Source organism: Thermobia domestica, chromosome 5 (assembly GCF_964235325.1).
Source record: "Thermobia domestica chromosome 5, izTheDome1.hap1.1, whole genome shotgun sequence".
Taxonomy (NCBI): Eukaryota; Metazoa; Arthropoda; class Insecta; order Zygentoma; family Lepismatidae; genus Thermobia; species Thermobia domestica.
In genome coordinates, this window is record NC_137458.1 from 312,227,297 (window position 1) to 312,240,537 (window position 13,241).

The 13,241-nt window shown below is 34.1% G+C and overlaps 1 protein-coding gene across 1 annotated transcript in view; it reads right to left on the minus strand.

The window, feature by feature from the left end:
* Positions 1-1,091: 1,091 nt before the first annotated feature.
* The window catches only part of LOC145686789 (glyoxylate reductase/hydroxypyruvate reductase-like), a 28,712-nt gene continuing 16,562 nt past the window's right edge, over positions 1,092-13,241 (minus strand). The window contains exons 5-7 of the mRNA XM_081760447.1: positions 8,479-8,643; positions 4,603-4,728; positions 1,092-1,272 (exon numbers count right to left, since the gene is read on the minus strand). Of these exons, the coding sequence (XP_081616573.1) occupies positions 1,157-1,272; positions 4,603-4,728; positions 8,479-8,643 (407 nt within the window). The 3' untranslated portion in view covers positions 1,092-1,156. The remainder of the gene's footprint in view (positions 1,273-4,602; positions 4,729-8,478; positions 8,644-13,241) is intronic.

The window sequence follows — 13,241 nt, forward strand, 5'->3', positions numbered from 1 at the left end:
TCAGTTGATGAAAAAAAAAAAAAAGAAGAAAAAAAAGCCTGGACGTTAAGCTACAGAACGGTTTTCCATTCTGCCTTTTTATTTCCCTAATTTTCATTTACTTTGTCGTTAGTGGGTCATCCTCAAGATTTGCGGTTTCGGGCCCCTATTACTGTTTCTAAAGCAGTAATCCAGAGGTTTCTACGCAAAGAAAGACGACTTGAGCTGAAATTCACGTAATTGTAAGTAAGTAGTTGCTTGTTTTTGATTTTCAGTTTCATATTTTGAGGGTATATTTACTTATATCATTATTATTGTAATTAAATGTATTCCTTACGTAATAAAACCCTCCTTGATTCCTCTTTATAATTTCCAGACTAAATTGTTATTTATAGGTTGCCGTAACTAGGACATTATGTGGTGACGATCATGGTTCCTTACTTTCGAAAATTGCGAGAACTTCCAGGTACAGACTATATTCAGGAAGGGTGGGCAAAGTATAGACACTATTAAATACTCATATCCTGAATGCGAATGCGACTAAAACAGTTATGCGTAAATTGAGGTAAATTTATCACAATATTTTCGATCAGTAAAAAAAAAAAAAAAAAAAAAAAAAAAAAAAAAGCGGGTGGGCCCATCTTTGCTCCTGGGGAGCGGGGGTTTTCCCCCTAGTATCGCCTATGGTTGTGATGGTTAATATATTTTTCCTTTTTTGCTAATGCCCTAACATCCACGTCACGAGACGCTACTGATGAAGAACCAAACATCCTCGGTGCTGAACTATTTTAAAGGTTTTCAGAGTCTCTGAAGCCGATTTCCCTCCCATTTGCACATGAACTTGATGTGTGTGTGTTGCTCGATCTGTAAAATTTCGCCAACTGATCACTACACTCACTCCTCTATTCAGTTACACTACTCGTACACTGCCTGTTAAGACGTGTCGAGACTTGTTAGATTTAGGACTGTACTCTACAATGTTTCTTTGTGATTGCATCACAAATGCCAAAACTGCAACAGTCCGAGAACTTTTTGATTGCCCCTCGCATAACGAAAAATTAGTGGATTTCATTTTGCTTGTAAAAATTGATGTAACATACATAATACACGTATTTTACATTAGATAAAATGCTTTATTTGAGTATACATTTTAAAAAAAAATACGTTCATGTTTCTATTAAATTGGTGTGAGGAGATCTTTTCCTTCAAGGGCGCATACAATATTTTTAGCAGTTAATACAGCCATTTCTGCTCTCGTCTTCCCAGTTGCAGTTCCGAGATGAGGGACAAGCACTAGAAAGAGAGATTGTTTTCATTAAAAGTATGGTACTTATTTTCATTTTGCAACATATTTGATTTAGTTTACTTTTAAAGAACTTTTTAAAAAAGGTCACCTATAAGCACTTCTTTTTAAAATGCTTAATCAGATAGGAAAGAAACATGCAAAAAATAATAAAGAACAAATAAGTGAAAGAGAAACAGTTATAAAGAAATTACACCATTTTTCCACACATAACCTTATCAACCACTAATAATAATTTGAACGCTCAACGAACGTCTTTTCTTTGAGAGTCTAGATCCGAAAATAAAATTGTGTATGTTCTGTTTTTCTACATCTTAAAAGGAATTCTGATCCTTTCTTCAAGATGCTGAAAAGCACCGTTATTTTCTGAAATTTTAATCACACATCCAGAGGAAGAAGAACTGTTTGGTGTTCGAAATTATTGGCGATTGAGAAAGTATCAACAAGTTTTGTAGCATTTGAGGAGTAAGAAATTTAATTTATAAATGTGTTTTGTATTCTGTTTCCACTTTAGGACATTGTTTGAAAAGAGAACTACACTCTACGAGATGTCATAAAAGGCATGATGGAAGAAAAACGAGGGAGGAGAGCAAAGACTACAGTAGATGGACGTTATTCAATCTAAACAAAAAATAAAATTCACCAAAGCAAACACTTCCACACGATAATATCGTTAATAATCTGTATTACTGTTTCAGCAATATAGCACTGCCTTCATCGGTTAATGTATTTGGTAAAGGCATTGTCGAAATGTAACAGATTATTAATTATAAGTGATCTCTGTGGTCAGATTTTACTGTTGTTTAAGTTATATATATTGTTCCAAATCTAGAATGAGCAGTATTTACGCTATTCAAGAGATATTTCCTGCGTAAAGACAGAAAAAAAAGGTTAGCTGATAAACCATAGTCACACGTACCGTTCAATGTTTGGAGAACGTACTCTACCATGATGGCAGAATATTTGTAATGATTATGAATTATTTCCATTTCCTACATATTACGTATGAATATTTGACAGATCAACGTTATAACATGACAAATTAGAAGCTTTTAAAAATGAAATCGTTGGACAGAGAGTCATCGAAAATCATTACAAGTCTTATATAATATTTAGTTTTGTTATGTTACGTGGACTTGGTGCGTTGTTATTGGACAAGCCAAGCATCTGAATGTAGCACTACTTTATGCTAAAATTTATTTTGACAGACATTAACGTCTTTTTGGTACAGATATGATCCCGTAATTTGGAACCAAACTCACGTAACAACATATATTGAGTTTGTTTCCACTAAAGTATTTTATTATCGAATAGATCTCATAACATATTTCGATCCCTCTGTTGTAAGAAATTTTAGTGTGTATTTTTTTCTTCCTCTCCTTTGAGTATGTGAGGATACTACAATTTCTGATTTGATACTTGTTTATACTTAAGTTCAGTTAAGATATAAGCTGCATATTGAGATTTTTAGCTGAAGAAAATGAGGTATCATAGACTTAGATGCAACTGTGTACTTTGAACCTTTAGTAACTTCTTTCCCCAAAATAGAATTCGATTTACTAGATTGTGTTTTGACAGAATTAAATAACAATTGTGGATCTCAGAATCAATCTCTGATATTCAGGGGTTCACTCCCAATAGTTTGGAGCTAAGTATGGCTACACACAATAACCCGGCACAGATAGAACAGGTTATGGTAGAAAGTGTCATTAAACCTGAGCTATTTTATAGGCGTATGAGCGGCGATATTTCTCGATTATCTTAGTCAATATAAAATACTAACTGAGATTAATTGTTGGACTTAAAATAACAAGAAATTAACGGTTCTTTGATTAAAAGTATTTGGTCAAAATAGCAAAAATATAAATGAACGTTTACTTCCGTACGTTCTTATTCATTATACTCTTATGCAGTGATCGAAGTGAGACGGTATGCGGTGGTATGCCATACTGCCTCTGGTTTTTCAGTAATGAAGGCATACCATCTCTGGTTTTTCTATGATCAAGACATACCGTTACTGGAGAGTAGATACTAAATATCTTTAATAAATCCATTTTCATACACAGTAACTGACGAATAACTTTGCACATAAAAAGATTTTATTTCTTATGTAGAAATAAGTTCCAAGTTGACAACACCGATATTTTGGTTACCTTTTTCCTACCTTTTGTTTTTAAAATGAGATGTCTTCAAAGCAGTTCATCTAGTTTATATTTTGATGTGCCATATTAAATTGTTTCTGTTGTATGTATGTGTGTCTTGTTAATTCATATAAATGTCGTGTTTTGGCATGAGCGGATTTAGGGGTTGTCTGCTGTCGGGGTAATTCTTCCAGAGGTTTGGAATACCCCTCAGTCGAGTAGGGTGTCCGGGAGCTTTCCCGCAGGAAATTGCTAATATATATATATATATAACGATATGTGAACATTTTCATGTATAATTCTCTGTAATACAACAAACATAAGGGGATTTTTTTCAGAAAGTTGTTGGCAAGGGATCCATGCCCCTCCCCCCCGTATCTAAAAGGAAGCCCTCCAGTGATTTCCAGTCATTATGTAAATAGAAATGTAATCTTTTAGGCAACATACCCTCACCGTATTTCAACTTCTAGATAGCCAGTATATAGAGTTAAAATCGTAATAAAACATACCGCCTCTGCTTTTTTCCCCACTTCGAACACTGCTCTTATGATATGTCCTGTAAACAAATGTTCGACCAAGCAAGAGATGAACACAGTTTCACTGTTTTTGATTTCTTTTTCTAATAGTAAAGAATGTTCCATAAAGCAAGCAACTTTTGAAATGCCCGCCACTGTTGCTCTAGTAAGTTGGCAGCACTGAACGTTACATGATTTTCATCTTTTGTCTTCGTGGTTGGCAGTCACGAAACGCCGAATAGCACATGATCGTCATAGCCAAACATTCACCAGTCTTTGCACAATATTCACCAGTCATCACATTTGTAATAAGTTTTCACTATGACAACACACTGTTCCGTCTTGAAGCTCTCTATTCCTACCCGTACAGAGAACATATGACGATGGCAGGCACTTCAAAAATTGCGTTCTTGAATGAACACCCTATACCACGTATTTCTACTCTTGATAATAAGTAGGTATCTCTATATACCACTTAAAACAATTGTGAATAAAGGTCGATTATTATATGTTCTTAAATAAAAGAATGACAGGATTCAAGATCCTTAATCACAAGTCTAACATTGTACTCTGAAACATGATTTTACGGAGACTACAATGAGTAGTCAAATTAATGTCGTTAAAATTTGTTATTTAACTTAATTAATTTGAATTGAATACGTACCACAGTTGTCTAGTTTGAGTAGTTCGTGGTCACCGGGCAGAGGTTCAGGAGTCATCACATCCAAACCTGCCGCAAAGATCTTACCAGTCTTAAGAGCTTCCACGAGGGCAGGTTGATCAACTACACCTAAACAGATAAATAATAATAATTATAATCTTTTAAGCTGCTTGTAGTATAACAATCAAGAGAGCAGTTCCTGCCTTTAGCGTTTTAAAATTTATAAATTGACTATAAAGCTATAGCATGTAAGTATGAAAAATTACTCCTGTGTACCGAAGGAAATTACCTTGAAAAATTATTATTCATGTTCATGTTCCACTTTCTTTTAAGCTAATGAGTATTATTTCCGAAAGTGTTGTCCGAATGCTCCATGTTTCTATCTTTTATGTTAATGAACAATATTACCCAAATTTTTATTGTTATGTTCCATGTTTCTGTCCTTTCAATTAATGGGTATTATTGTCCAAAATTCTATCTTTAACGTCCCATGTTTCTGGCACACTATTCGCCAAAATGTTACTTTTAATGTTCCATATCTCTATCTTAAATCAATGGACACTATTACCGAATTAAAACAACACACTGAATCGCTCATTTTTCTTTCTTCTCTTCGTTTTTTAGTTTAACATCCTTCGACTATCTTCTGGGGCTAAGGGAAACGCTGATGATGATACTGAACGAAATGATCAAATGAAGAAAGTGGGAGAAAACGGGATGACTTCGAGAAAACCCACGCACACAGTGTTCGTTTACCTCAAATTCCACTAGGCGCGAGCTAGAATCAAACTAGGTACCCCACGCACCGAAGTTAAGTGGTCCTACAACTTAGCCACTACTGCCCCTTTGACTCTTTATATATTCGCATTAAAGATGATCCAGATCTTAATACAGACAAAGAAAATTTAAACAAGTATTGGTATTCTACTGTTAATAGCTTTGTTAACAAAAGTAAAAATTAATTTTACCATTTGAAATATTACATTATATATTTATTATTAAATAAGCTACTTATAATGTTATAGTCCGTACCATATTATTTGGTTTCACAATTTATGCCCACAAGGAAGAAATTGACCCATAATGCAAAGAAGAAAATTACCAACTTTGTTAGTTCATTTTCCAACAAGGAATTTGATGGTGTCAGTGTATATTTAGAAGATTTGAAAGAGTATAAGGTAGATGTAGAAGTATTATATCTTTAGTATGAGCACTTTCTTTTACAAATCGATATTAGTTTTAGTTCTTTTCTAAACTAATCCGTATTGCACACTTTATTGATCACTACGGAATAAGCAATCGAAATAAAGCAAAAATTTTAAATTGGACTACCGAAAAATTAATGTATTTTCATTTTAATTTATAAAAAGTTTTCGTTGTGGACGATTATTAGTTTCTATTTAATGTTTTGTGTAATCGAACGCACTAAGTTTCTGTGTTAAGCCATCATTGCGGGGCAATTATTGAGCTATTTGAGTTACCACGTAGCAACAGGATTCCCATTTAAATTAAATAATTAAAGTCACAGTCTTTTTTTAAAAAAAAAATACGGGGGAAAATTTATAAAAAATAACCTTTACTGACCACATAATGACAATAAAAACCACACGATGCAGCTTCTGATGAGTTTTTTGTGTTAATTTCAATTTTTCTTTTAATTTGCAAGATTTTATAAGGAATTGCACGATTTTATTTATTATTATTATTATTATTATTATTATTATTATTATTATTATTATTATTATTATTATTATTATTATTATTAGCTTCAATTACCCGCTTCGCTGGGTTAAATTAAGAAAAAACTAGTAATATGTTTCGTTAGTCAGTCACTTTTTACTATTACTAAAGCGCTTCTTGATATTGGTCATTTTCGATGACTTATATATCCCCTCTCCTCCCCATGTTGCAGGCCACGGCATCGGAAGTGTCATTGTTCATCTCAGCGACCCCGAAAAGTACGAATTCGATACCGGTACTTATATTGGTAATTTTGATTATATATATATATATATATATATATATATATATATATATATATATATATATATATATATACACTTCTCCCCTCCCACAATTTTTGCGGGGCTCAATTTGAATTTAAATGTATCAGAAGTGTCACTGTTCATCTCAGCGACCTCAAAACTATAGATTCGACACTAATATCGGTCATTTTCGAGCATTTCTAAATGTGTTTCCCCTCCTCTAAGTTACATCATCAAAGTGATATGACCAAAATCATTTCATGTTCGAACTTCATCTAGGTTGAAAATTTGATCGAGATCGGTCCGGTGGTTCAAGAGTTATTAAGTTTTATTTATTTTTATATATCTCCCCCTCCTACCTCCAATCCCTAAGTGCTATCGTCAAAGTGAATAGATAAATACCATCCCAGGACCGAACCTCATCTATATTGAAAATTTGATCGAGATCGGTCAGATGGTTCAAGAGTGACGTCACATAGACAGTCGCTTTCATTTTTATTTATTTTTTCATGTATATCTCCCCCTCCCTCAACCCTTGGTTCCACCGTAAAAGTGAAATAACGAAAACATCCCAGGCCCGAACCTTGTCTATGTTGAAAGTTTGATCAAGATAGGTCTGGTGGCTCAAGAGTTATTAAGTTTCATTTATTTTTATAGATTTCTCCTATCCCATCCCTCTCCCCTACGTTTACAGTTAAAGTGATATGATAAAATCCACCGCAGGTCCGAACTTCATCCGTATTGAAAATTTGATTAAGATCGGTCCTGTGGTTAAAGCGTGATGAAGTCACAAAGACGGTGACTTTTATTTTTATTCTTTTTACACATATCTCCCTCCTTCCCCTTCCCTAGGTTCCACTGTAAAAGTGAAATGAAGAAAACATCCCAGGCCCGAACCGTATCTATGTTGAAAGTTTGATCGAGAACGGTGGGGTGGTTCAGGAGTTATTAAGTTTTATTTATTTTCATATGTTTCCCCCTCCTCCCATCCCCTCCCCTAAGATCTACTGTCAAAGTAAAATGATAAACAACTTCCCAGGTTTGAACTTCATATATGTTGAAAATTTAATTGAGATCGATCTGGTGGTTCAAAAGTAATTAATTCACTAACATAGTCACTTTTATTTTTATATTTATTGATTTTTGTATATATCCCCCTCCACCCCCTTCCCTACCTTTGCCGTCAAAGTGAAATAATAAAAATCATTCCAGTCCCGAACCTCATCTACATTGAAAATCTGATCAAGATCGGTCGGGTGGTTCAAAAGTTATTAAGTTTTATTTATTTTTTATGTCCCCACTTCCCCGTCCCCTAAGTTGTACCGTCAAAGTAAATAGCTAAAAACTCTTCCAGGCCAGAACCGCATCTACGTTGAAAATTTGATCGAGATCGGTCGGTCGGTTCAAGAGATTAAGAATCACATAGTCACTTTCAATTTTATAATATACATTATTATTATTATTATTATTATTATTATTATTATTATTATTATTATTATTATTATTATTGGGTACGAAATCCACGGTTGGGTGAGCACCCTGCGCAAACTATGCTCTTCAGAGCCAGAAATAATCGTGTTGCGAGCCAATGAATGAGGTGCCCAGGGCTCTTGAAGATAGAAGCCATGTCAGGAAAACATATATCTCTACAAGCTAAGAAAAGGAAGTTTCAGGAAAGTATATACGAGAATTAGTACATTAGGTAAGCTTTCTCTCGTTATAACATATACCGATAAAACGTATTTATTTACTTATGTGACTTCCCTCATGAACCGCCACTGATGCACACACATCACCTAGTTGCATGTGTGCCATCTGGCAGGCCATATTCTTTTCGCGAAATGTAGTGCAAATAAGTGTAGTGAGTTTAGTTTTCTTTTTAGAACTTACGTACCTCCTCGACCAACATTGACGAATACTGCATTGTTTTTCATTGCCGCAAACGCTTTCCTATTGAACATTTCTTTTGTTTCTGGCGTGAGAGGACAGGCAACAATAATAAAATCACTCTGTTGGACCAGCGTATCAAATGGAACAAATTCAGCACCAATTGCATCTCCTGTAACAAAAATAATTATAGTTAATATCTCACAAGTAAACCTTACGTTTGGGTGAATTGAGTTGCTGACTGAGACACATATGAGCAAGTAGTACTAAATGTGGACAGTATTTCAGTGAAGTTGTAGGTGCGAAGCTCCAGGGGTTTAGGAGATATAGCTACTAGAACATCATATGGAAGTACAAAATAGTCTTCATACAGTTGGAGGTAAAAGCCCTGTAAGACCTCTTGTAACGACAAAAGGTGAATAACAAATATATGGGTACATATTAGGACTAGGGGAAGTCATATAGTAAGGGTATACCTGACGTCGGCCATCTTGAAATCCGCCATTTTGAATTAAGGTTAAATTTTTAAAATAGGAATAGGGTCATGTGATACATGATTTAAGGCGCAAATTTAATCAGAAGAACAATGGTCACGTTAATTTTGATTTACGCGCAATTGGTAAAAACTTACAGGGGAATTAAATATTGTTGCAGCATATGTATTAGACCATTACCCCACCTTGTAAATTTGGTGTTATTGATAATAATTAAATAAAAAGCAGGTGGATACATATTAGGTCTATGGTAAGAGTTGCCTTGATGGCGGCCATGTTCATATCCGCCATTTTGAATCAGACAAAAGTTTTAAACAAAATGTATAACAGTGACACCTTATAATAGCAAATTTTACCATAAATCCACCGGTAACCATTTCTGCTTTATCATTAACCAGCACAAAATTAAATGGGAATAGGACAATGCAATATATGACTTCGGGCTAGAAGTTAATAAGAAATACAATGGTGGCGTAACAAATGCTGGTTAATGATAAAGCAAAAATGGTTATACCGTTGGATTTATGGTAAAATTTGCTATTAATAAGGTGTCACTGTTACGCGTTTTGTTTAAAACTTTTGTCTAATTCAAAATGACGGATTTGAACATGGCCACCATCAGGGCAACTCTTACCATAGGCCTAATATTTATCCACTTGCTTTTTATTTAATTATTATCATTAACACAAAATTTACAAAGTGGGGTAAAGGACTAATACATATGCTGCAACAATATTTAATTCCCCTGTAAGTTTTTACCAATTGCGCGTAAATCAAAATTAACGTGACCATTGCTCTTCTGATTAAATTTGCGCCTTAAATCATGTATCACATGACCCTATTCCTATTTTAAAAATTTAACCTTAATTCAAAATGGCGGATTTCAAGATGGCCGACGTCAGGTATACCCTTACTATATGACTTCCCCTAGTCCTAATATGTACCCATATATTTGTTATTCACCTTTTGTCGTTACAAGAGGTCTTACAGGGTTTTTACCTCCTACTGTATGAAGACTATTCTGTACTTCAATATGATGTTCTGGTAGCTGTATCTCCTAAACCCCTGGAGCTTCGCACCTACAACTTCACTGAAATACTGCCCACATTTAGTACTACTTGCTCATATGTGTCTCAGTCAGCAACTCGATTCACCCAAACGTAAGGTTTACTTGTCAGTTAATAGTTATGGTCAGGCTTGCCAACCATATGGTAATTTACCATGATATACAATAATTTAAGCCTTATGCTATATATAATAATGCCATTGCGATAATAAGTCAATACACGATAATGTACAACGCACAATTTTTGCAATTTTTGAATGTGCAAATAAATTGTAGATGTGCCTTCAATAATTACAAAGCACACACACTGAGGCTTTTAACAATTATTCCCGCTAAAATATCTCAATATCGATTTGAGAATTGGCAAATGGCAACGCTGCATCAATTCTTTAAATTCAGTTACTTTTAGAAGGGGCTGGAAATACTGTAGTTGTTCCGAGTAGTGTTAATAAAGATGAAAATAAATGGTGAAGACAGTGACGTAAATTTGAAGTTCGAAACTGCAGGTTACTAAATAAGTTTTATTATATATTATTGCTAGTAATATCATACTTCTTTCCACAATTATCATGTGCCTAACGAATATACGATTTTTTTGGTAATATACGATAATTTTGTCCTCTGAGGTTGGCAACTCTGATTGTGGTATTTGTTTATTTTCCACTATGACTATAACTACCAGTTTTTAGTTTGTGTGTGTTCCCTTGTTTACGTGTTAACCAGAAAATGTAAATCGCCATATTTATTATTATCCTCTTATTTATTATTACACGAGAAATTGCAATCGGAAGACATATAAATAGGAACCTCATTTTTTATTTTATTTTTTTGAAGATATTAGTTTTCTTTTGTCCTAAAAACCGGTGTTATTTTCTATATATATATATATATATATATATATACACACAGGGTGTCTCAAAATTCCTCAGACATTGGATAACTTATTATCAGAGCTACAACAAATTGTAAGAGGGGAAACAGTCCCCAAATATGACGTTTTCAATCTAAAATGAAGGAATTCTTTTAATCGGGCGAGCCGTTTGGACTGTACACTCTTTATGTGCCCAATGTTAAATGAAAATGCAGCGTTGCCATTTACCTGGACTCGCAACATAAGTGAATGAAGTTACTGTCTGTTATGCTAACGTGTTTATGGCCAGTCCCCATTTCAAACATGCCGCCATTCACCATACTCTTACAAAATTTGTCTACTTCCCGTCCCGTCCTTCCCTCCCACAGCCTCAGGTAAATGACAACGTTGCATTTTCATTTAACATTAAGTGCATAAAGAGTGTACAGCCCAAACGGCTTGTCCGATTTAAAAAAAAAAAATCCTTCACTTTAAATTGAAAACATCATATTTGAAGACGGTTTCTCCTCTTACAAGTTTTGTAACTCTGATATTAACAGAGTTATCCTATGTCAGGGACTTTTGAGACACTCTGTCTCTCTCTCTATATATATAGTGATAAATGGTAACAGATGTCTTACAACCCTTTTGGAAATTTTAGGATAAACAGTCTTGGACTGGAAACAAACTTCAGTACAAAAAACACAACATTTTGAACGTCGAATCATAAGTTGTTTTCCTTTGGCCGAAGGAAGTCTATATTCCAGAATGGCAGTTTTCATCCGATCATTTTTTTTTCAGGGCAAATTGGAAAATACAGAGGTAGCTGCGTGGCCAATGACTTCAAATTTTCAATCGTATATATATAAAGGCTGACAGTATTTAATATTACAATGATAAAATTTAAAATCGAAACACAAATATCTTTTACTCTCATATGTAAATTTGCTGTTGTATCTGAACCACTCTGCAATATTCTGAAAGTAATAAGATTCTTTTATTATGTCGAAACAAAAAGCTAGCAAGAAAGTAGTCTACAGCAGCGTTTCCCAATCTGTGGTCCGCAAGAGATTTAAAGAGGGACTGCGGGACATTTTATTTTCATTAAACCTTATCTCATGTTACCCACATCTGGGATATTTTTTGTGATGTGCCATACATTACATAGGTTTCAAGCAGTTGAGAAGAATAGAATACAAAAAATATAAGACAAGAAATGGGAAAATTACCAAGAAAGACTGAAAAAAACACGAACATATGTAAAACGCATCTCAATATCGCAAGTTAAGAACTTCTTAAGTTATTAATTCGCAAGCAGTGCCTGGTCCGATTTATTGATTCGTAATAATAAAAACTAGACTACCTGCATACCGAATGTCCTCCAAAATGAAATCCATTTTTGACGAAGCAGTGAAAATTTTGAATTTTAATAGGGCCTGTCTTCTTAACAGCCTATTATTTTCTGTTCTTTGTAATACAATGGAAAAGTGGTCAGAAACACTTATTACTCCACTCAAAAATTCGCTTTCTGTCTCGGGGGTAAGGTTCTGACGCGATCGTGTTGTCCTTCGTGACAAAGTAAAATTGTTTCTCATTAATTCTAATTTGAGTTATATCAATAGTAAACGATTTCACATGGCTCTCGTTTCTTGCATATTTGGTGGGCATTTTTAATATCTTAAATGTTCTTAGCTCGAGCCTTCAAGGTACCGTATCTATGACCGTGTTTTCTGTTTAAGATGAGGTACAGGCAACAATAAAGAAGTTAAATTTGTAATGCAACCGTTTGGAGAAATAAAAATACAATTCCTTAATTGATAATTAGTGATTTCATTAATTTCAGCAACAATCTCTTTCTGGTGATGTTGCTGAGAATATGATTGAGCATTTGAGGTCATTGATCTTTCAACTACTTCCGTATTTTCCGATTTGTAATGCAAGAAGAATAAAACGATCAGATGATAATTGCCTTTCTAGACTCTGGAAATATAGACTTCCATAGGTCGAAGAAAATCACGTTACCAAGCTGTCTTGTGATTCGACATTCAAAATCCTGTTTTGTTTGTTACCATTACTGGAATTTTAGTTCCAGTCTAAGGCTTTTTATCCTGTAATTTCCAAAAAGGCTGTAAAACATCTGCTGCCATTTACCACTACATATATGCGAGACAATGCTCATCTCGTATATGTGAAAAACAAATACAAGAACATAATTAACGTGGAGCCAGATGTACGTCTGAAATTATTATTTTCATCCAATTGTATTGTATTGTATTGTATTTATTTTGTTCATTTTTCATACATTTAGCACTATATTACAAATTAGCATTACATTTTTAGCAAATTACACACACTAGCTT